This window comes from Mesoplodon densirostris, chromosome 13 (assembly GCF_025265405.1).
Source record: "Mesoplodon densirostris isolate mMesDen1 chromosome 13, mMesDen1 primary haplotype, whole genome shotgun sequence".
NCBI classification, from domain to species: domain Eukaryota; kingdom Metazoa; phylum Chordata; class Mammalia; order Artiodactyla; family Ziphiidae; genus Mesoplodon; species Mesoplodon densirostris.
Genome location: NC_082673.1, coordinates 74,161,800 through 74,186,778, shown reverse-complemented (window position 1 = coordinate 74,186,778; position 24,979 = coordinate 74,161,800). Strand labels below are relative to the sequence as shown.

Genomic DNA, 24,979 nt, shown 5'->3' with positions numbered 1-24,979 from the left:
GTGGATTTCCCAAACAAAGTTTATGATAGAGGAACATTTTAGGTGTAAATAAAATAATTGAAATTTGAGTTCTGTCAAAAGCTGTTGCTAGTTGGTGTTTTATATTAATTTTGTCATGAAGCAAACTTGCTTGAAGAACTACAAAGGATATAAATAGTAATTTTATCAAATTGGATCAACTTCCACTGAGTGTGGATATTAGGCTTCCTCTGGGTTGGCCTGACTCAGAAGATGAGTCCACATATTCATTAACTTCTGCAGAAACAGAGAAGACGGAAAGCTGTGAACCTGCTCAATGAAGTGAAGTCTGTTTTAACTCTGTTTGCCTGTTTCCTCACTAACTCTCTAAGTCGATACATTTCACTAAGTTTAGTAATTCCCTAGAGCTGCCTGGAGATTTGCAGTGAAACTGATTTGTGTTTCTGTCTATCTTCTTGAACAAGATGCCACCATAAGAAATCCAAGGAGCACAGTAGATATCACTTAAAAACATGTTTTATAGAAACTTGGCAAAAAGGAATAATATATGGACAGGCACTATAAGAAACTACAGTATAAGTATAAGAAATTATAAGTGCTATAAGAAAAGATGAGCCTTAGTAAATACTCCTTAAGCATTTATCCCACCCTCTCAGAGGCTTGTATATTTCACAGTGAAAAAATAACTGGAGTAGAGAAAATATTTATAAAAATCTTAAACAGGTAATTAAGTCAAACTCAACTTATTTTTTACTGAGTGATTAAACCATGAAAGACATTTGGCTAAATAATATATGAATCAGATTAAATGGTGAATAAGAACCATTCTTATTCCAGTTTGAAATCTTATATATGACATGAGGCATTTGTAGTGTCCATTCAATTTGAATTGCACCATTCAACTTCCAAAAATAATTTCTATAATTTAATTTTATTTTTAAAACCCTGATATAGCCACTTTAGCAAAGTTGAGTCTGCTTTTAATTTGTTAATCTCCAGAATGCACTATTAAAAGTTGTCATTCACTGTACGACCCTACATTTCTCCTACATATTATAATGGGATTCCTTTTTATGTTGTTGTTTTGAAACTATTTACTTTTTTCTCATTACAAAAGTATGTTCCATACTCTTAACAGAGTGCCATAAGTGTGTTTGTTTCTTTGAAAAATCTCTCCATTCTAATCCTGCAATTTCTAATACTAAGATAACTCAGTGGGGAAATCGCCTGTTCTGTTCAAAGCTGGTCTCAGAGAGATGGAGAGTGAATGAGACTCCACAGGGCCCACTACGTGTGGCGACTTGAGAGCTGAGTCCAGCACCCTACCATGGTGCAAGTCCTCTGGAGCCATAGTTTCTGGAGGAAGGAGGATTCTTTTTAAAAATTAAAAAAAAATTTTTTTAATTGAATGAAAGATTCTTTAAACTCTGTAGTGCTTTACAATTTTCAAAAGTTTCACACACATGATATCAGATAATCCCATAATAACCCCTGCTTTTTTCCCCTGCCTTTATATCGCCCCCTCCCCCTTCCCTCTCTGCACTGGTAACCACTAGTTTGTTCTTTATATCTGTGAGTCTGCTGCTTTTTTGTTTTATTTACTAGTTTGTTGCATTTCTATTACTTCTCAAGTTGCTGGGCCTATGGTGGTTTTCGGCCAGTATTGGTGATGCAATGAGTGGGTCCTGAGACCATCCTTGTGAATTACTGTAGAGTAAGAACACAAGAAAGATGGCAGGTTCAAGAAAGAGACAGCAAAGAGAAGAAGAATGACATTAGAGTAGGAGTGAACTTCCAGGCCAAAGGGATTGGCTTGATGGAAGATATTAGTCTTCGCTTACCACTTTGTCTAACAGGTGACTTCCTTTTTTTTTTTTTTTTCCCCCCAGGAAAATTTTACCTTTTCTTTATTGTGTTTCTTTTCCATATACTGCGATAAATCTATATTTCTTTCTCATTTTACTGTATCCTATTGTACTTAGGATAGACTCTACTCTCCTGGTCCCTTTGCTGCCAGGCTCATTTCGCTTTCAAATTTCACTTTAAGCATCCTTTTCTAAGTAGATTTCACTAAGCTCCCTCAGCCCTCGCTAAGCTCAGGGACCCACTGTTGGGTTTTCTTGTTATTTCTATCATAATGGTGACCATATCATTTGAAATTATTTACATAATCTGCTTTAGTCTATGGGCCCCATGAGGGTAGAGACTTGATTTATTTATCTCTTTATTCTCAGGACCTAACCCACAGCCAAACACATTTAGGTGTCCATTTATTATGTTTTGGATTGAGCTGTTCTACAGCCCCATCTGAGGTGTGTTTGCCTGTACTTCTTCCTGTATTTCATCACTCATCTTCTTCTGGCCCTAATCACCTGGAAAGAGCCACACTAGTTCACAATCTATTCTGCTGCATCCCCAAACCCTCACATCTTTAGTTTGTTCCTACTCTTGAATCTCAGTGATTGGTTTACTCCTGCTGATACTAGGGCCCCGCCTATTCCTCTAGTCTCCCAGAATTCTATTTCTTCTACCTCTGTGCTTTAGAATGCAAAGGAATAATTTCCCTACAAAGAACTGCTAGGAAGGCTACATAGTAGTTCATGGTTTTCAAAAATGTTTTTTTGCTTGTTTTCCTTTCTAAAACATCTCCCCTTCTCTCCACAGCTGCATATTCTCCTGAATTTGAGAAAGTGTTGGATTTCGCATTTAAATGCTCCTGGTCCCGGGGGAGTTTTCTTTTCTTTTTTTTATTCCTGATAACATATCAAGAGGGTACAATATTATTTTCATTTATCCCCTTTTCAAAATGTAGCATCTAGGACACAAATGTTGAAAACTCTGCCTTCAGATAAAGGAAAGCAATGGAAGAAATACTGGGATTAAAGGTGGGAAGGCCAGACTCAGTGTCTTCTTAGCTAATTTTTTTTTAGCTGTGTTGTTTGGCCCATCTCTGAGGAAATATAGATTACATTAAAATTCAGAATGGGAAATGGGAAATTATAATTCCTATTTCTCTGAATCAACAAGAAACTAGTTTTATGATTTCTGTTTTACGATTCTCCCTCCCCTGCCCCTCCTCCACTTTATAGACCAAGAGGCTCCTTTTCATTTATCTTCCTTTGGACCAACATTTTACTGCATTTTTTTCTCTGTAATTACTAGATTTAACTTTAGAGTTCTGAAATATAATATATATGTATAACTTGCAAAAGAACTTTTATAGCTGCTCATGATCTGATTTAACTTAAGAAAGTTTCTTCATGCTTCAGTCTCATACCATTTGCCAAACCTTTGACCGACCAGCTTCATTACTGCTAGGGTCCTTTCCTTTGAGATTTTAAAATGTTTTTAAAATTCCAAGTATTCTCTCTTATTTGTTCATTCTTTGCACTTTTCTGACCATGCTCCCAATTTTCTTTTAGAAAATGCGGCCAACAGGACTTGTACCAAGAAGCAGGGAGAAATATTTTGCTTCTTTTTTGGAAGAAATAAAGAAAGAAATAAAAAATTTTTACCTTTAGTTTGTCTTCATAGTTCACATTGCTTTTTACAACTGTTTTTTTTTTTTTTTTTCTGATTACCAAGATGTTAATTGTCACTACAAAATTTTGGGGAAGTACAGACAAGTACAAAGAACCAATGATTCTGATTTTGCCACTGGGATAATTTTAGCACCCTCACATCTGTCGTCTCTCCTAGTGCTCTTTCCTTATACGATTGCAAAGACTCCTTTGGTGATCTTTCCCCCTGAGGGTTAGTAAGCTAAAAGTTACTTATAGGGCTTCCTGTTGCTCTGATAATGCCAACATCAGCATGTATTCCGCAATATAACTTTTGAAAATGTAGGGTCATCATTTGACGAAATTATATTAAAAAAAATTCCATTAGAAAACCCCAGATTGATTTTACATTTCATATCTGCCAAATATTGCCTAATACAACTTCCTTGGAAATGTCAAGGCACCACATTTTCTAGGAAGTTGTTTGGCTATGCATGCACCAAAGTTGTGTCTCTGAAACTAAAATAAGTACACAAATAGATCACTTAATATAAGAAACTGATCTCTCTGGGATCTGAGGTGGCTTTGAGGCACGTGCAGGTTGTCCAGGACTCAGTTTGAGTTCACCTTCTTGCTAGAGGAGGCGCCGACACAAGAATGTATGAAACTCCAGGACCCATTTGAGTCCTCTTTGGCGTGAGGATACCCAGAAATGCCAGAGTTTATCTGTAAAGCGGAAGGATATTTTGGACCAAACCCCGATAGGATGCTCAGAGCAATCTGAGGTTCTGATCTCTCTGGTCCATCCCAATGGGGCAAGGACTCCACCTTTCCCATGCTAATGACATCCGCTGGCAGCTCAGACCTCCTGGAATCTGGGTGGGTGCTGTATGCTCTCCTGCCCCATCCCTCACTTGCCAGCTGCAGCAATTGTGATTTTGGAGCTGGCGGTTTCCAGTCCTCCCCAGGGGCCTGGAAATCCTTGCAGAATTCTCCGCGGCCAGGCATTCCAGACCTTTCTGAGGCCATGGCCAAGCTCCTGAATGCCCCACACCTCCAAATTGCCCCTTTCCTCAAAAAACAAAGATTTTTAACTGGAGTAAGTAAAACACTATCAAATTCTGGAGACAAAGAAACCACAAAGCAGGTTGGTTGCAACTCGTAGGCCATTTTTGTTTTGGTCTTATAAAAAACCAAGCTACACTTCTTTTTCCTGTTTGCCTCCTAAAGCTAAGGGGTTTCTTCTCACAGACTTCTATTCAATGGGACACTGGCCATTCTAAGCTGTTTTTAGTGTCCTGAAAATAACTGGATTTCCATTAATGCATAATAATTAAGATGAAATAATTAAGATGAAAATTGATCTAGTGTTTACCAAATGCTAAAACACTGTTTTTAAGGACTTTACATGTATTACCTCATTAAAGCTCAGAATAATCCTATGTGCTAGGTAATATTATCTATATTTTAAAGGAATGTAGAGACCTTAAATAACTAGCTGAAGGATCACACGGCTGGTAAGTGACAGAGGCAAGGCTTAAAATGCAGCTAGCTGGTCGCTGGGCTCAGGTTCTTAACTGACGTATCTTCTACCTCCCAACAGCATGAACTGGAAATAATATACATATATTGGCCATTCCACGGGGCATGGGGGATCTTAGTTCCCCAACCAGGGATCGAACCCATGCCCCTTGCAGTGGAAACGCAGAGCCTTAACCACTGGACCACCGGGGAAGTCCCCGGAAAGAATATTTTAAAAGTCTTAATGACATGCTTGGTTCACCTAACTTATCCCAGGAATTTACTCCTAAAATTCCACTTACTAAAAGGCTAAGTAAAAGGTACAAGGGGAAAACCAGAATAAAAACTAGCCCCTTTTCCCCATTTCATTCACCTCATTTAAAACAAAACAAGACAAAGCTGGGTTCCGAGATCCTGGCATCTGTGTGCCAAATTGGGGTTTTCCTCTGTAGGCTTTCAACAGTCAAGGAAACATATGGTCACTCAGGGTCCTTTGATGAGCAGAATTCTGCCATGTAAGTGAAATGTTCAAAACAATGATCAGAAAAGACAGGTACAGAAGAGACTCTTGAGATGAAATAAAAGTTTTTTTTAAAAAAGCCACTATAATCATAACAGAGCTTGAAAGCTTTTGCAGAGAATGTACTGAATAACATTTATGGAAAGAATAATTCTGACTTCCAGATGTGAAAAAAAAAAAAGGTTGCAAATATTGGGAAATTTATGGTGGGGCATGGTAAAGTATAACATATCTGAGCTAATATATTTTAAAACCTTTTTCTTCTTTGACCCAAACCCAGAATATGTTCTAAGCCTCTTATATTTTCCTCATTAGCTATGGATTACAGCCACCAAGCAAGGGGTGAAAGCTGGGACATTCTTCTGGTCTGTGTAAGTTACCTCTATTTTGTCAATGTAAAATTACAATTATGATTCCATTTAAGAAACATTCATTCAATTTGATTTCACTTCAGTTAAATGTTAACATACTCCAACATATGAATATTTTCTGATTCAAAATAACCCTCCTTTTTTTTTTTAAGAGATCCTCTCTGTCTTTTTCCATCTCCATTCTCTTTTCCTCTTCTCTCTCTCTTTTCCCCCATCTTTTCTTAATAGAATGTAAGGAAGATTTTCTCTCCTACATCTCGTCACCCTTTAGAATTTTCTGTCCCTGTTTATAGGTTTTTGGTAACTTGGCACCTAGGGAATGTATATTTCTCAGGCTATTTATTGCTGTGATTTGAATGATCATTTTCTATAAATATATTACAACATTCTATATTTATTTTGGTTCACAACCTTAAAAATCGAATAGGGTCTCAGACAGCTGATGTAGTGGTCTAGAGACTGGAAACTCCAGACAGGAGACAAGAGGAAGTCTCTGTTTCCACCCCATTTTCCCACTGAGCTCCAGGATTTCCCTAATAAGAAAAAAGGAACTACTTCTCTTCCCCGCAGACGTGATGGGGGGATTAGTAGTTAATGTTCATAAGATGCAACTTACCTAATAAAAGTGTCAACATGTTGATTATTTTTGAGGCTCCTTAGTAAGAAAAGGAATCTGTTTCAACTTTCATGGGGATTTTGTTCCCACTGAGATGTTCTTACCATCTTTTTTTTTTTTTAACCACCTAAAGCTGTTTCCATATTTGCCTCTTATGCCGTAACAAAAATCTGACTATTCTGTAATAGTAGTGTGCTGAGAGCAATCACAGGTTCAGATTAGTACAGAATGGTACCATCTATATTCTCCAAATTCAGGAATAAAGGTAGCTTTTTCAGATGTGAAGGGCTAAATTGAAATTGGGTTTGGTGATTTGAAGCTAACACAGAGTGTCCCTTAAAAGTCTCCCCACTTTTTAAAAAGAGATTTTCTCTGTTGAGAAATAAGTATATGTTAGAAATGACATGTAGATTTACCAATTTAATCTTATGCATTACATTTTTTAACCTTTGATTGTCATTGATACGTATAGAAGGGATTTCTTCTGCTCCACAACATATTTGGCTGGCAGAATGGAGAGGTGCCAACAGCATAATTAATACTTAGTCCCCACCCTTACCCCCCGAAACTGCTGCAGAGCTTCATTGAAAAGGCTTAGTGTTCCAGTTTTGAATGGCAATTTTTTCCACCCATTTCAAACCTTATAAGAAGGTAGCTTTTTTGCTCCAAAGATGTCTGTAGTTTGCTTTGCTTCTCAGACTATTCTTCTTTTATCTCTATATCCTGGAAGTGACTTGGATTCATTTTCTTTCTTTTTCAAAAATCTCTTTAGAACTGAAAAAAACTTGTCATACTTCCAGGTATTTAATGGAATATATGTCAAGGAAATCTACATGTCATAGATTCTGAAAATTTTAAAATTTAAAACCAGATTCAACCATAGACTTAGACTTTAAAGGTCATCTTTTTAACCTGGTTCCATATTGCAACCTAGAATTAGTCTAGCTTTTCAAATGATAGCATTTCATTTCAAAATCATCCTCAGCTGAGTCTCCATTACATTCTTCTTTATCAATTCATGTTCAAAGGCAGTAATTCCCTTTATGTATGGGTGTCTAGATTGATTCCAATCCCAGCTCTGTCACATAATAGAGTGACTTAATCTAACAGGTGACTTAATCTCTCGATAAATCAATGTCCTCATCTTCAAATAGGAATGATAGTGTCTTCATCATAAGGCATCGTGAAAATAGAATGAGTTAACTTATTTAAAGTGCTTAGTAGTGTACTTAGTACATAGAGAACAGCCAATAAATGGTATCTGTTTTCTTATTCACATTACCTCTTTCAACAATGACCAGACAATGGCTATATATGACCTAAGGTAATTTGTTCCCCTTTAGCACTAAATCACTCAGCTGGTTTATTGAAACTCATCTAGTTTATTTTCCATCTTTCCTACTTCCTTTTCTTTTTCTAAACATGTCTAATGTACTTGGTGTCATGAGAAATTCTATGTCAATCAGTGATGGTAAAGGCAACAGCATGAATCCCATTTCCCTTTCTGTTTGGAATACACTCTTCCTTTGTCAGATCTGTTTGTGCCGTGTCTGCTTCAAATTTTAAACATTAATGGCTAAGGGCCATGTCTTTTTTGGTCTCTGAGGTTATTTCATAAAGATAATGTAAAACGACTAGGAAACTTAGAGACCACTGTGTCTGACTCCTCATGTTTGAGATCAGAATGCCAAGGCTTAGAGAGGTAAAATGTACCCAAGGCCACAGTTACAGTGGATACTCAGACCTCCAAAGTACTCATGCTCTTACCACACACACGTATTCAGCCCCTGCCCAGAAAATGGCAATCACATGCTTCTCGTTCCAAGCAGAGAATGGTGACTTCCTCGTAATAGCTTTTTTTTTTTGGTAGGAGTATCTTGTATCTTTTTTTGTATTCACAGAAATGCCTTGAACGTAATACGCTTTTAACAAATATTTCGTGAATGAGTGTACTATATCTGTGGGCCTGTGAATCCAGTACGTAATGATAAAAGCTAACTTTTTTGGGGGGTGGGGATGCCACGTGGCTTGCGGAATCTCAGTTCCCTTACTAGGGATTGAACCCTGGCCACAGCAGTGAAAGTCCGGAATCCTAACCGTTAGGCCACCAGGGAACTCCCATAAAGCTAACATTTTTCCATGTGCCAGGCACTATTCTAAGTATTATCTCTTTTAATCCATACAACAACCTTATAAGATAGGGACTATTATTCTCCTCATTTTATAGAGGCACTAAAAGGTTAAGTCACTTGTCAAAGTCTCATCCAACACAAACCCAGGCATTCTGGCCTCAGAGCTGATGCTTTTTTTCCCTGCTCCCTACTTGTCAAGTACCCCATCCAAAGAAGGCATTAAAGCGTGAACATTTTGAGCTTGAAACAAATTCTATTAATTTGTATTTTTCCACTAGCATCAAGTGAGTCCATCAGAATCCATTTTTGTGACTTAACACCAATTACATAAAATAAAGCAGCTTGTAGGTAGGTAGTGAAGCAAGGTAAAATGAAAAGGCTACAACATTCACTTTTTTTTAAGTTAGGAAAGAATTCAAAGTATGTAATTATTTTGTTCAGATACAGGGGATTTCTAAGGCTGAAGAATTAAATACCTTCAGTGATTAACCTGGCTTTGTTATGCCTACTTCAAATTCAATTATAGGTTATAATAAACAGGATCGCATTTATTCAATAGCATTGGAATTTGTTTAAATGAGAACTTGTTTTATGGTAAACATGACTTTTTGTGGGCTGGTAGGATAGTTCTAGACAGAGAAGGGGCCAGAGAGAAGAATGACAAATCCCCTACCTATTGGAAATAGGGGGAGGCTGCTTGATTAGAGTCCCTGCCAACTCTAGCCATCTACCATGGCTCTGAAGGTTTGTCTTTCCTCCTACCTCTCTCATGCTCATGTCTACCAAAAGCAAAAGTTGAAATGGCTCACTCAACATCCCACAATAAATTTTTAATAGTTTATTTTTAGAGCAGTTTTAGGTTCACAGCAAAACTGAGCAGTGGGTACAGAGAGTTCCCATCTACCTCCTGCCCCCAAACACACACAGCCTCTCCCAGTATCAACATCGCCACCAGAGTGGTACCTTTGTTACAAATGATGACCCTCCATTGACACATCATTATCACCCAGAGACCATAGTTTATATTAGGGTTCACTCTTGGCCACAGTAATTTTTATAGTTTATATTAGGGTTCACTCTTGGCCACAGTAATTTTTACTATCTACAATTAAACTTAGGCTTCAGTTTAAATTCATCATAAACATGCTCTAATGCCTGGTCTTGGATGGGGAAGCAGAAAAGTATGTTGTGTTCCTTGTTAGGAAAAAATAAGCAAATTTCCCCACAAATAAAGACATCACTCAGCTTGTGAGCATCTTAATGTAACTCAAGCCCATGATACAATGCTATCATGTTAGCCGAGAGCTCTTGAAATGAGTGCCAGATTGAGGGTAATTATATTTCAACAGAGGAATGAGACTTAAACACAAAAGTCATTGTGGATGAAGATTATACCCTTTTTGTCAGTCTCATAATTATATGTGCCTATTCTTGATAGATTTTTATAGAGCTAGAAGAGAATTTCAAGAATACCTTTCCTAAATGCTGATTTTATACACGAGGAACTTAAAGTTTCAGATTAAATAATGTTTCTTGAGTCATATAGCTATTTAGAGATTGAATGATAAATAATCATGATCATTAATGAAAACAGGGATTATTTTTAGCACTCACTGTGTGCTGGGCACTGTACATGCCTTTTGCCTTTCTTGACTCATTTCCTCCTTACAAGCAAGCTGTTCAGTGTGCTTTGCTATCATCTTTATTTTACTGATGAGCAAACTGAAGCTGAGAGAGGTCAAGAGGCATAGAGGTCAAGAGAGGTCACACCAGCAAGAGGTAGATTGGGGATATAAGTCCTGGCCCCTCGGTGGCTACAACTAATGGCTTTACCCACTAAATAGCAATGCTTCTGAGTCTGGGGTCCTTTCTGCCTGTAGCTGAGCCTCTGATAAGCATGGCAGATTCTTCATTTCACTGCGAATCAGAGTTTCCAGTGTTGTCTTCTGTAGCAGAGGCTGAGCAGCATGACATGTTGCAAATAGAAATGGACATTTAAACATTAATTGGAAAGGGGATCTTTTACTATGACAAAGTGAAAACAGATGGTGGTAAATAGAGAGCCCTTGGCCTGGGTGCAGGAGTAAGAGCTCATCAGGCTGGAGATGGTAGAAATGCAGCCTAACCTCACGCTTTGTCGGTTGCTACCCTACAGGATGATCCCTCATGAGCGGAGGATATTAACCATCCTGCAGTGGCTCACCCTGCCAGACAACGAAAGGTATTTGCTTCCCCCCATCCCACCTGGCTCTCCCTCTTCTTTCTTTAGTACTTTTCCATTTTAGGTTGGAATTGGGTGAATAACCAGATGGACTATGCAATAGAAGTACAGCCATTGTTTGGTATTATTACAAGTTTTGTGATGAGTTTTCTGAGCCTTAAACGTGGCTTCCCTAAGAAGGACTTAGGTTACAATGGACGTAGGTTATTGAGGACCATTTAATTACATGAATTACTCCAGCTATCAATCCTGGTCACCGCAGCGGAGCTCGAGGGTGTTCCCAGCTTTGATAAATAAACCAGCAGCATCCCAACGATTGGGGAAGCATGAAGACTGCCTTTTAAAAAAGATTTTATTATATTGAAGTACAGTTGATTTACAATGTTGTGTTAGTTTCTACTGTACAGCAAAGTGATTCAGTTATGCATATATATACATTCTTTTTCATATTCTTTTCCATTATGGTATATCACAGGATGTGGAATATAGTTCCCTGTTCTATACAGTAGGACCTTATTGTTTATCCATTCAATATATAATAGTTTGCATCTGCTAATCCCAAGCTCCCAGTCCAGAAGACTGACTTTTCACTTGAATGGAGTTGTTCTTTCGGGCTGCAGATTGCATGGCCCCTGTGAATTATCACTGGGCTCTATTATCTTGGGGATCCAAGACCAGAGTCTGCGTTCAGATTTTCCTCATGACTTTTTATTCCTGAAGGTAGTAACCAGACAGTTACCCCAGCGGGGACGGTGTAGGGGGTGGTGGGTGTTTTTTATCTTATAGAAAAAAAACAAGAAAGAGACTTTTTTCATGCTAAGACTAACAGTGGTTGGGCGATTAATTAACTTGATTTGAGAGGATTTTTCGGTAATGTGTAGGGATATTTGATATTCTTTGTCATGTGTGGTTTGGGGGAGATTCTGAACCTTCCAATTTTCCCGTAGGCCTTCAGTCTATGCCTTCTATTCCGAACAACCTGATTTCTCTGGACACAAATATGGCCCTTTTGGCCCTGAGGTTAGTAGCTTATCTTCTGCCTGAGGAGAACCTGTGTCCCTGGGCCACCTAATCTACTGACCTTATTTCAGGATTTGTACAAAGTCTCTTAGGGTGTTTGTATGTGCAAAGTGGATACAGAGTCAAAGAACTACAAGAGTAAAAACTTAAAAGAATCTTAAATGTACCTGGTTTTCTTACAGGAACTTCATTTCAGATTGATTTGCTATTCAAACATATCCTAAACTCGGTGTTCATAGGAAGGGATGTATTCCAGCCCTGCAGGCATCAGTCAAAAGATGAAGCATCGGGAATGGTTGGCATTTGCCATCACTGGGATAGGAGCAGAAAAGAATCTGGAGATGAAACCTGCAATATAAAGCATTGCAACTGAATTTCAGCTCCCTTAAAATGGTTATGCTGTTCAGAGAGGGTAGGTCAGCTCACTAACCTTAGCAGGTACAAGAAACCTGGAAAATTTGATAGCATTGGACATTTTTTATTTGATAAATCTTGACATAGGTATATACCTGTGAGACCATCACCATGATCAAGAGTATGAACATATCCATCACCCCCTGAAGTGAAACAAATTCTTAATTGGGAGAAATACACTGTTGAATGAATCTGTTTGGCAGAGCAGCGTGACACCCTTGTATCACTCGGGGATCTTAGTAGAAGACAATCTGTCTATAAGGTAGCATCCAGTATAACTTCAAGTTCAGGAGGTGGGAAAGGGATGGAGATATTTTATTATGTTCCTCTTTAATCGAGAGATGGAAATTTCCCCAGTGCTTCAGCACAGATCATTTAAAAATATGCTGGGATTTGCAAATCTAAATCTTTTAATCTTTGAAATGTTTTCCACCTCTCTTTCTTACTAGAGTGGTGAGGTCTACATCAACATAATAAAACTTGATTTTGGATGAGAAATTGTTTCATAAACTCTTTGATGGTGGGAACTACCTCTTATTCTCTGATAGCCGATGGCAACACTGTTGGCTATAATTAAGTTTGTTATGTTCAGCGTAAGGATGACTAAGGAAATACAGATAAGTGTGTCTTGATTTAAGTATTTCTGATCAAACTGCAGCATGTTTAGGGCTTCCCTGGTGGCGCAGTGGTTGAAAGTCCGCCTGCCGATTCAGGAGACATGGGTTCGTGCCCCGGTCCGGGAAGATCCCACATGCCGCGGAGCAGCTGGGCCCGTGAGCCATGGCTGCTGAGCCTGCGCGTCCGGAGCCTGTGCTCTGCAACGGGAGAGGCCACAACAGTGAGAGGCCCGTGTACCGAAAAAAAAAAAAATGCAGCATGTTTAAACAAAGACAGTAAATACTAAGGAGCCATAAATACTTCTGAATGCTTTAACATCAATTCAGCGGTGATTTCCTTAAGCACTGGAAACTAGAGGCTGTGTGAACCCATTCCGAGTTTGCCTTAAATCATTGAAGTCATATAAGTCTGATGCTCTTTTTCCTATTCCTTTGATGTTTAACCACTGGTGCATGATTATGAAACACAAATGATAAAATGAGATAAACATCTGCATACATGAAACACAAATCTTATTCTTGCCAGAGCAAGCATGGCTGTTTTATCTTTAGGATGATTTTCTTTGAGATTAATCTAAAGTGAACAATAGGAACCTCATTTTATTAAGATGTTAAAAAAAACAACCCAAACCCTAAGCAGTTCCACGTACCCTATTTAAAGGTTCAGTTTTGCTTGGATAATAGTATCCCCTAAAAGACCCTGTGGCATAGACAAACAGTGCTTGGTATAGCCGTTCTTTTAAAAGCCAGAGGCTGGTACTTTAAGAGGTTAGGAGCTACTCCAGTTGCTCAGCTGGTAAGTGAACTTGGAGACAGAACTTCTGACTCCCAGACTAGGAAATAATTTAACTCTCCTTTAGTCCAGGAGATAAGCAAAGTGGTCCATTAATAACTATGTTCAAACCACACAGAATGTTTTCTTTATGTCAAAAGTTGGCTTTTTACTACACAGAGGAGGTATAATTCTTATAATTTTCATTTCCTTAAAAGTTATATGGCTTAGCAACGAATGTTCTTTATTCATTAACATCTCTGGATTTCTAATATGTGTAGTTCAGTTATAATTATTTACTTGAAAGTGTGTTTTTGATTGAGAAATAAACTAAAAGTTTTTTTTTAAGTCCTGAGCAGTGATAAATGAAGTATAACATAGGACACTTTAATTTGCTGTAATGATGGTTCTATATTCAGGATTCTCATAAATATACAAACATTTTTTCCTGAGTATTTTTGAATTAAGAGTTGGAAGTATTCACGCTATGTTCTTTTTAGTGCTAATGCTTCTTATAACGGGGATATTCTCATATATCTACGGGGTAAAACACTTATGATGTATCTTCAGTTATGATAACCTGAGAACTTGGTCACTTTCTCCCAAAAAAGCAAGGGATGTTTTCAGATTTCAACGATTTCTCATTTGGTTCTAGGGATCTTATTTTTTACTGAAAGAAAAACAAAACAGTTTAAAACATGAAACCAAAGCCAGCAAAACCTCTTTTTTGTGGTAGACGAATTGGTTTATCTACCTATATATCCCTCATCTACACTTATTGTGCATGTAGCTAAAATATTATCTTTAAAATCAGTAACGTTATCTTTTACACTTTGCATTTGCAATTTAATCGAAATGATTCAATCTGGCAAAATGTTGTGTGCTCCAACACACTTGAAGTTTGTGCTTTATTCGCTTAATACCTGAGTATACTTTTTTCAGGACGATTCGCAAACATTGGGCTAATAGCTTCAAGAAATGGCGTATTGCTGCTGGTTTCACATTGTAATGGTGAATGTTCAGAAAATATGCTTGCTTTTGGTTACTGGCGCAACCTTTTTCTCTTTGAGCTTCTATGCTTTCCCTGTGACTCTTCGTTCGGCTGCTCTTCAGGCCTAGGGGCAGAGCTTTGGCTGGCTAGTTACTACCTTCAGATGGCAAAGTATCCTGAAAAGCAGGGAAATTTACCCCTCTCCTTCCCATCCTTTTAATAACCTCAGGCTAAATCTTCTAAAGTCAGACTAAAGTATGGCTGGTCAGTGAAAACTTAGCTATTGTCAACCTCTAACATTCGAAGAAGGAAATCCATGCAATATAATCCCTGGATGAAAACTCATTTTGACTAAAATCCTGTTGCTCCTGCTGCCCCTCTAACCTGCTGCAACCAGAAGGGCTACCTTTGGAGCCTTTGGAATGTTGAGGTCTCTTGCAAATGGCCGAGTGTCTGATGGGCAGACTTGAGCGCTAGCTGATGAATTTGGTGACCATGAAGTGGTAAACCCTCTTTTTCCTTTTGCTTCTCACCTCATGGGGAATTGGCTAAAACTAGAGGCATTAAAAAAAAACCAAAGCAAACCAGAGTCCGTGGGGCTGTGTCTTTCCATCGCTCTGCTGGAGAGAGAGGATGAGACAGCTGTAGCGATGCCTTTGCAGTGGCTTGCTCTGGAAACAGTGAAATCGCATGGCAGATGGCCTCCTTTTTGGATACACTAACATCGTTCCTCCTCCTGGCCCTTCTTGCATTTGAATGAGTCTCGGAACCATCCCACCGAAAGAAATCAGCTAGGTAGACAGCAGGGCTTGCTGCTTTAATTCACCTTTGCACCATCAGCAAATCAGGGGCCTGTTTTTCTCCAGCATTTGGAAGTCCCAAAAGGTTACCTTCCTTACCTACAGTTTACGTGTCAGCCTTTACTGCTCGCTAGATTTTCAGAACACATGCATAGTACAGCCACTACCCCCCAACCACCACTAAAAGGGAAATGTCTAACAGAAAGAGTATAAGTAGAATCTTTCTTGATATATATTTGTATACCAAGATGAAGAGGTCTCGATGACTTTTTACATTTTACCTAATTTCACAAGAGGATTTTTAAAAAGACAGTTCTATTTATGGTTACCTCTTAGCTCAGAGTTCTTCTCTACCAGAAACCTAAATTATCAGTGGGAAGTTCTCTCTGCTGATTTGTGGAAGTACATTCATGACCAAGGAGGACTGCTTGATATTTATGTTTCATTCCACCCTTGGTTTAAAATTTTTTTCCTGATCCTTTCCAAAGAAGGTGACAGTTGCTTGGATATAGTTGGTGGTCTGAACAGATACCTGTTAGAATCTGAATTGGAACCACCTCCATGAATCCTTTTGCACCTTGAAACGACCAAGTGACTAGTATTCTATTAAGTTTTCAGCTAGTACTTTATAAATGGAGAGCTTTTCGTAGCCAAGGACCAGTCTCTCCGTAATGCAGGAGTTACGGAATGCAGAATTCTGTGTCACCTTCAGGTCTATCCACAGTAGGCCCCTCAGCCAAAAGAGACCCACATGACCAGATTCTCTTAAATCATATTCTTGTTCTCAGTGAAGAAGCTGTACCAGCAGCATCAAGATCAAGCTAGGAGGCTTCTCTCTGTAGAGTTCCCTGAATCATCCCTCATACCAATGTTTTCTCACTTAAGGAGTCAGTTTTTTTAACTAAGACTCTGCTGACCCCAGATGGCAAAGTGTGAGCTTTATGATCTGACCCAGAGGGACAAACGACTTCTGAGTCCAGACATCTCTATCCGCCAGTACAGGAGAGTAGTTATGGTTCACCTTTTACTCCGGCTAAGAGACCTAAGAGGAAGGTTACCCCTAAGAGGAGACAGGAAAGACCAGTTACTCCTCCAAAGAAAAGAAGAAGAAAATTACATAGGATGGATCATTATGCTGCGGAAACTCGTCAGGACAAAGTAAGTTTATCTATTGTTCCAAAGCTTTGTGGCGGGCAGGTCTGAGTTGAAGGTTTCCTTCAGTGCCTTGGTTTGAAAATCAGCTGAATATGTTTCAGAAAAAGTCTGGTGTGTCATCCTTGGCTTTGAATCCAGAAGAATCTGCTCCTTCAGAGGTTAACACTGATGTGAAGACTTCTTGATCTTTCAGCCAGAAAAAAACAAAAAACAAAAAACGCCTTCTACTTTCTTTAAAGTTAGTTGCCCCAAACTAGTATGAATATTTAGGCTTGAATGAGTGTTAAGAAAGCTATTGGTTTTGCTTGCACTTTTTCACAGAGTTTGTCACAGTTTCTTGTAGCCTTGGTTCTTGAGAACAACCCAGCAAGGTAGTCGGGGAACTCCTGACAGACGGGATAGATTAGAACTCAACAGTATATTGGACTAGATCAGTGGTCTGTACCTTGCAAGTTCAGAAGAGGTCTTAGATGATAGGCAAGGGAAGAGCTGAGACAGAAGGAGAGGGAACACAATGGGTAGATAGAGTTGGGTGTGTTTTCTTATAGAGATATGAGCAATGTGTACTCTTTTCACTACATTCAGAATAGCCTATAGGTTGTTACTTTTCTTGAAACCTCCGGAGACCTCTGAGGCCCTATCTTATTTATGATTGTTTGAACTAATCAGTAAGAAATACGTTCTGGATTTTAACCTGAGTCATCTTTCTGACTAAAGAAAATGAGTTTGTTGCCAAGGGTTGACATAGGTTGTGCACTTGGTATTTCTTTGTCTAGGTGAAGGTCTTAGAGGAGAGCACAGTTTACTCAGAAGCAGATAGCTCTAAGTCTACCCTCTGTTAGTCTCTTCAGATTATGCTGCACACATCATTATGAAACTTTCACTTGTGACTTACTCCTTGGGACAGAATTTGAAATACTGACTCCTGTCATGAAGAAAAACAAATTTACATCTGATTTTACTGATGACATGATATAAGGAAAGGTCAAGAGTCATCTGAGAAGATGCTAATGGAAGATAAGATTATGTGTCTGAGGAAAAAAAGATACACCGATCCCTTCCGTTCTTATCTCTGTCATTTTGAGTGGATATGTGTGATTGTAGCTAAGCTGTCAAATTCAGCTAAAGTTCTGTCAAGTGTTTGTCTGATGGGATGTTTCTTGAAAATCTTTCCATTGCACAGAGATGAGAGGGAGAGGGAAGTCTCTAGTAGGTGGTGGCATTCCTGCTATCGGAAACTTCCATTTGAAACAAAAACATGAGAGATGGATTATGATTCTTATGCTTTGGAAATGTTCTTCAGAGAACTGAGTTTTCATTTTTCGTTAGGCTAAATAAGAAACCTTCTAGAACAAGCTCAATGATTCACTTCTGTTTAAGTTTGAACTCTTGTAGATTTTTATTTTACTCAAGATCAGCTTGAAAGGGACTAAATTGAGAAGTAGTAGCTTGCTTCTTAGAAGTAGTCCTTCTATTAGGAATCTGTTGTCAGAAATTGACAGCTAAGTTTTTTGGAACACTAGATGGATCTCTTTGTATTAATGATGCTCTAATTTGGCATCCAGTGGAAGGTTACCATTTAACCTCAGAACTGCTTTTGATTCACTTAGCCTCCATCTTCTTGCCATGGTTCAAAGCCTAGGTGATTTCACGTAGGGAACAAGAGGCTTAAACTGTCCATCTGACTCACTCTCAAAATTCTTGGACTTAAAGAACATTGTTACATTTTAGAAAGGCCATTTTATCTCTAAAAAAAGAAGTGCCCTTAATTTTTCTATTTTTATATCAAAGAATCTTGAAAGGGATTGAATAAGGAGAGGTTTTACATTCCTAAAAGAACATAAATAAAAATGCTTAGACCATGTTTCCATTTAGAAAGGCAGGAAAATCTCCCTAGACAAAGCTCTGCCTCTGGGCCTGAAGTTTTCTTTCCAGAATATTCTAGGGGTAGAAGATCTATGAGATACTGAAAGGAAAAAAAAAAACCTTCAGGGACTAATTTGCTACTTTTTCCAGATGACAAACCCTCTGAGGGATATTGACAAAACAGTGGGGCAATTAATGGATGGACTGAAACAACTAAAGCTGCATCGCTGTGTAAATGTCATCTTTGTTGGAGACCATGGTAAAGCTTTGTTTCATTATCCAGATAGATAACGTTTCTTATGTGCTGGGGAAACACTTGCTCTCAGAATCCTAGGTTGTATTCTTCTTCCTCCTTCCCCTTTTCTTCAGGATGGGGAAAGAAATCGAGCCACGACTCAAAATTATGAGACGACCTGAGATGACCCTGCATACATTTTGATCAAAACCAGGGAATTCCTGTATCTTCCTATTCTTCCCAGGAAAAGCCTTCCTACAAAAATCTGTCCCATATTAAAAAGTTGCAGGGAATTCCCTGGCGGTCCAGTGGTTAGGATTTGGCGCTTTCACTGCTGGGGCCTGGGCTCAATCCCTGGCGGGGGAACTAATATCCCTCACGCTGTGCAGCATGACAAAAAAAAAAAAAAAAAAAAAGATTGCAGACAATTCCCTTGTGATATTAAGAGCTTCCTCTGTGAATGTGACATAGCCCTCCTAGCCACATCCCCAAAAGGAGCCCACAGAGTTCATGTGGCTAAAAAATAAATCTAAATATGATTAAAAAGAGGTGGAGACATAGGTTTCTTGTCAAAGAAGTGGCATATGAGAAAAGTGATTTCCATGCATTCATTGAGCGAATTCAAGACCCAAATCAGAGGACCCTGTTTCAATAGAGAAGACTGTTAAAGAGAGGAAGAAGCAGTTTAGGAAGCTGTTTTCTAAATCACTGTATAAAGTAGAAAAATTTATGGATCAAGAGCATCACAAACATATATGTTTATAGAGTTGGGATGGGAGGGTGCATCAGAGAGCATTCTTATTTCACAGGTGTGCAGGCTGAGAGTGCCTTCTGCATTCCAGAACTAGCAAATTGAAATCATGACTCTGGAATATGGGGCTGCTCCCTTCTAGGAGAGTGTTTGGAAGAAGAAAATTAGTTGACTTGGTAGTTCTGTTAAGAAGGGCAGATAACTCTCCTTAATCAAAACTCTGCTCTGGGCCTGAAATTTTCTTTATAGAATTTTCTAGAAGATCTATGAGAAATTAAAACCAAAACCAAAAAAATCCCCTAGAACTAATATGCTCTTTTGCAGGGACTAAATGTAACCATCTGCAAAATCATGTTCCATGAGCTTGACTTGGTGGAGAGCTGCAGATAGGACAGAGAATCTGGAGCCTGTGGCACAGCTGATTTGATTTAAGTTGTCCAGAGGTGTCAAGAGCATTTGCTTACATGGTGGAGCCATATGTCTATGAAGTAGATGGGCTCCAATGAATCACATGCTGGAGCATTGTAAAAGTCTTGGCTAGATTACAATCTGGTCTTGCCAGTGTGCAGGCTTCTGAGATTAATAGATGGCACAGCATCTCTTTCTTAAAAGGTAGTATTGTCTAGTGTTCCAGAGCCTGGGCTTTGGAGTAAGAATGAGTTGCAATGGAGTTCAAATTGCACTGTGCCACTTAAAAGCCTCTCCAAGTCTCAGCCGCCTTGTCTGTAGAATGAGAACACTAACACCACCAACACAGAGTTAGTCTGGAGGGTGAAGGGTGATGATGCTTGAGAGAACTTTGAAAGCAAGAGAGATGGTTCACCACTGGGGTGGCTTAAGTGACCTAGGAAGGCAGCAAATGGAAGATCCTTCTAGTCTCCCATTAACATGTATTTAGAGACTTCCCCTTCCTGGATTCACATTGTACTTGAACATAATAGCTGTTTATTGTTTCAGTTTTTCCTCCTGAGATTTTAAGTGTTAAAAGGCAAGATCTATAACCCTTGTGCTATGTTGGGATATGTTTTTCTCTCTCTTCCTTCCAATTTATATTTAAAAAAGAGGGGTCTGGATCTGGGATCCCAGAAGGTGATAATTTGAATTTCACCATATCTGGGCCACTCTGAGTTATATTTCTTTATTCCAAAACCTTAGGGAATCCTTTACAGAATCATTTAAATTTCCCCACTTAAAAAATATTTGGATACTGGATTGTACAAAGCAATATATTAAACCTTTATAGCTTCATCTCATCTCATAAATTCTGAAATGACAATAAAGTTCTCTTCCAGCCTCCATAACTTGTGATTCTAAGATTTGAGTTTGTTTTTATTTATTTTTTTAATATTGATCAAGAAATTCTCCTTGATGGGAGGCAGGAAACAAATCATGGGTGGGAGGGGGCAATATTTGTTGGTGAAAAAATTCCCTATCAAGACCCTTTTTATATTCTAGTTGCTAGCTTTCAGTTTTAACTGATTATACTGTTTACAGCTTGTTTTCAGCGTTATTTTGTTTTTCAGTTTGGGTGGTCACTGGGGCTGACATTTTTCTTTCTCTCTCTTGTTGCCAGTATTGTTTTGTCAGTAATATCCAAGGCCACCAGTGAAGGCAGAGTGAGGACTGGTGATTATGTACTCAAGTCGCGAGATACATTAGAGAGTTGGAAAATGACATTCTGTAAAAGAGACATAGCTATTTACACCACCCCTAGCTGGGAAGAGTTTAAAGCAATCTGGGTTTTTTGTTTTTTTTTTTGTTTTTAAGAATAGATCTTTTTCATAATGACAGTGTAAATAGATTTTTTTTTAAAAGATCATGGTTACTTCCTTTATCTTGTTGGTCTTGCTGAATGACTTAAAATATAATTGAGATGATGCATTTTCAGGCTTCTAGTGCTGCAAGATGATATGACTAAAGCAATGTCTGGTGAAAAGAGTATATAATGAAACATTCAAAAATTCAAAGTCAAGTTAAGAAACCTCAAAAGAGAAGGATCCTCATGTTAAGTTGTGAAAAACGAATTAAGGAGAGGCCTGAATGTTACCTTTAGTGTCTGTGTGGAGATTTTAATTTTACAGTTGCCTGAAAATACTTTCTTTTCCCTCCCCATAGGAATGGAAGATGTCACATGTGACAGAACCGAATTCTTGAGCAATTACCTAACTAATGTGGATGACATTACTTTAGTGCCAGGAACTCTAGGAAGAATTCGACCCAAATTTAGCAATAATGCTAAATGTAAGTTGACTCTTAAAATACTAAATTGTTAGAAGGGTAATTTAGCGGAGTGAGAAAGGGCTTATTCTCTGAAGCTAGACTATTTGGGTGGAAATCCTAGCTTTGCTGCTTAGCTGAGTGAACTTGAATGAGTCATTGAAACTCTAAACCTCAGTTTTTTTCATCTGAAAAAAGGGATGATAAATAACAACTAGCTCATAGGGTTGTTGTGAAAATGAATCTATGTATATCACTTAGAATGGTTCCTGGCCCCTGGTAGCATTATGTAAATATTTGCTCTTGTTTTTATCATGTGGAAAATACACTTAATTTGAGGCATGTGTATAACCATAAACTTCTGCTTACAAGAGACAAATTTTCCAAGAGGTTCAGGTTTACTCTTTAGCTCAAGTGAGGGAGTCCATGACAGGGTTGGCAAAAGTGCCCTTGGACCCTAAACCTTCCTAGGAGCCTGGTTGAAGGGAACTCTTCACCTTTAGAGAAGTGATTGACAGAACCCAGAAGGAGAAACTATTAAGCCCTTGGAAAGTGGCAGCTGTTTTGACAGATTAGAAATAAAATAAACAGTAATAATCTTAGCACTTCTGTTTTATACATTTGGATTATGATATGCCACTGACGAGAACTTTGATTTATGGGCTAAGATGTTTTACATGCTGCCCAACCACCTAGCTTTGGAGAAGTGTATAGTTTTACTGGAGGCATGCTGCATTTTGGGGAAGAAAAAAATCCTTTAGTATTTTTAGCCTTGAGAATAAGAAACCATTGGCACCAAGCGTAAAGCTTTGGAAAATTAAGTTTTTCCCAAACGATGTTACTGAGTCAACAGAAATGGGAACTGTTCCAAGGTCAGCTCCAGGCAACACTGTGAAATAAACAAAACGTTGGTGTCTCTGCCTTCTCTTTTCCATGCCTTTTCTATCCTCCGTGTCCTGTCTTCTCTGTTCACTTGAGCTAGGCAGGGCCTCACCAGAGTGGCCTGCCGAGTCACTATGGTACCTCTTGATTTAGTATTTGCATTCTAGGGCTTATGCAAGAAAGTTTTTGTCTATTTTGAAAGGTATTTCAAAACATCAGTAAAAGTAATGGGGAGGTTGTTTTAGGGGTGGAAGGAAAACTTTCCTAAGGCTAATGAAATGATAACTACCAATAATTAAATGTCTTGTATTTAAAAAAACACATTCATACATTTTATGAGAGATGGGAGAGCGAGGTGTCTAAGAGCAAAAACAATGGTGGCAGGATGTGTGGGTTCAAATCTTTGCCAGCTGCTTCACTCTGTGACCTTAAGCTACTTAAGGCAAGCTACTTAAACACTCTGTGCCTTAGTCTTCTCATCTGTAACATAAGGATTTGGGGGAAGATTAAATGAGAGATTCTCTACATATCACTTAGATTAGCGTTTAGCACATAGTCAAAGCTATATAAATGGTAGTTATGATGATGATGTTTTCGTCACATCACTCTTTCAGCCAGATGTATACACATGTATTGAATCTTTCCAATGGCCTGTGTGCTAGGTATTATCATCTCCTCTTATAAACAGTGGCAATCAAGGCTCAGAGAGAGGTGAAGTAACTGGCTATGAGGACGACAGTCAGTGAGCGGCAGAGCGGGGATGTAAACCCAGATGCTTAACTGACTCTTAACCACTACCCTGTCCTGGGGACCTCCCCTGCTCTCTGGGAGCTGTTAGCATGAGAGGTCTGAGCATTTCAGAATTGAAGGATTGGTGTCCCACACATGGACTCAGGCATTTGTTATTTCCTAGAAGTTCTCTGGGATTTATCTGAGCACAAGACTGCCCTGTGCTATTCATTTTTCTTCATTATCGAAGAACATGAACTCATTCTCTTTGGTCCCTTTGAGGACTGTGGTTGATGAGGTCACTGAATGTAGAGGTTCAAAGCATGGCTTGCTCAGTCAGATTGCCAGCAGGGTCCCAGTGTGCACGTTCCCCTCGTCCCCCGCCTCCACCTTCTAAATGCCAGTTGGCTTAGTGAGGATTCTGATCGCACCTACATTCCAGCAGAGTAGCTGTGAATGACCAGAGAGACAGTGTCTGTAAAGCCCTTACAGAGACAGAACATGGTATGGACACAATTTCGGTTAATTATTATTGCTACCATTATTACTTATTTTCTTGTCATTGAAAGATGCATCTAAATTTTAACCCCAATTTAAGGAGAAGGGAATCCACATTTATTAATCTTTGAATTTCCTAGCTTTAGAACTAAGATTCTGAACGTTGTCTTTGAAGAGTGTATATTTATGCTGCAAGGCAAGCTTATTCATGCATGTGCAACAAACATGAACAAATATTTATTTATATTTATTAATAAATGTTTATTGAGTGCTTACCAGGCCCTGGGGATGCAGCAGGAAATGACAGAGACATGACCTGCTCTACTGATGTTTATATTCCAGGGATGGTTGCCTCATGACTGTCGGTATCTCTTCTGAACGCTGCTTTCCTTTTCTGCTGATTCTATAATGACATGCTGAAGCAAATTTTTGGAAAACAAAACAAAATCCAACCAACCTACAATCTCTTCTTTCTCCACCGCCCCCCCCCCCATAAAAGGGGACCTTCAGATAATATAATCCTGTCTACAGTTTATACACAGCCATCATTTACATAGTTTTGCTTTTAGCTAGTTCAGGGTATTGACTAAATATCCTTTGTTTGCTGGTAGTGAAAATAAAGGAGGTGCATACATGTGTGTGTCTGCAACTGGAAAGGGGCAGCCACCTATGTAATTAGACCTGTGATATTACTGAGGAAAAAACTTCCCTTTAGAAGAAATAATGGATTAGAAGATTCATCTTAAAAGTGGATGATCGCTTGTTTGAAAGATCTGCAGATACATAGGAAGTTACATTAAAAGCCCCAATTGCCCAGTTTAGTTCCTGATGTTAAGCTTCAAATAAGCTCAATCCAGGTTCCAGAGGGACCATTTGGGAGAATTTTAAAAAAGCAATTTACCCAGCAATACCCCGGTGTTCTGGAAGGAGGAATTCCCTTCCGGAAAGGTTGACTTGGACCTAGCAGGGACATTTACCATAGGAATTGTTCCTCTCATTTAGATACATTTCACTTACTGAAATTTTAAATACCCACACACAGTTTTACATATATTTTACAGAAAATCTGAAGTGATAGGTCTTCTAGGAGAAAAAAAAAGAATTGAGTCTCTTGCTGCAAAAATGATTTCTCTCAGTGATTACTGTCAACTCTTTTGAAATCTTTCTCCTTC

The 24,979-nt window shown here is 38.7% G+C and overlaps 1 protein-coding gene across 4 annotated transcripts in view; it reads left to right on the top strand.

Annotated features, from left to right (window-relative positions):
* The window catches only part of ENPP2 (ectonucleotide pyrophosphatase/phosphodiesterase 2), a 104,871-nt gene that overhangs the window by 52,722 nt on the left and 27,170 nt on the right, over positions 1-24,979 (top strand). For 3 of the 4 annotated variants that reach the window (XM_060115538.1, XM_060115540.1, XM_060115539.1), the window contains exons 9-13: positions 5,836-5,891; positions 10,795-10,860; positions 11,808-11,880; positions 18,646-18,754; positions 21,597-21,722. In XM_060115538.1, coding sequence (XP_059971521.1) covers positions 5,836-5,891; positions 10,795-10,860; positions 11,808-11,880; positions 18,646-18,754; positions 21,597-21,722 — 430 coding nt within the window. Of the gene's footprint in view, positions 1-5,835; positions 5,892-10,794; positions 10,861-11,807; positions 11,881-16,476; positions 16,633-18,645; positions 18,755-21,596; positions 21,723-24,979 lie in introns of all 4 variants that reach the window. The other variant, XM_060115537.1, reaches the window with a different exon arrangement.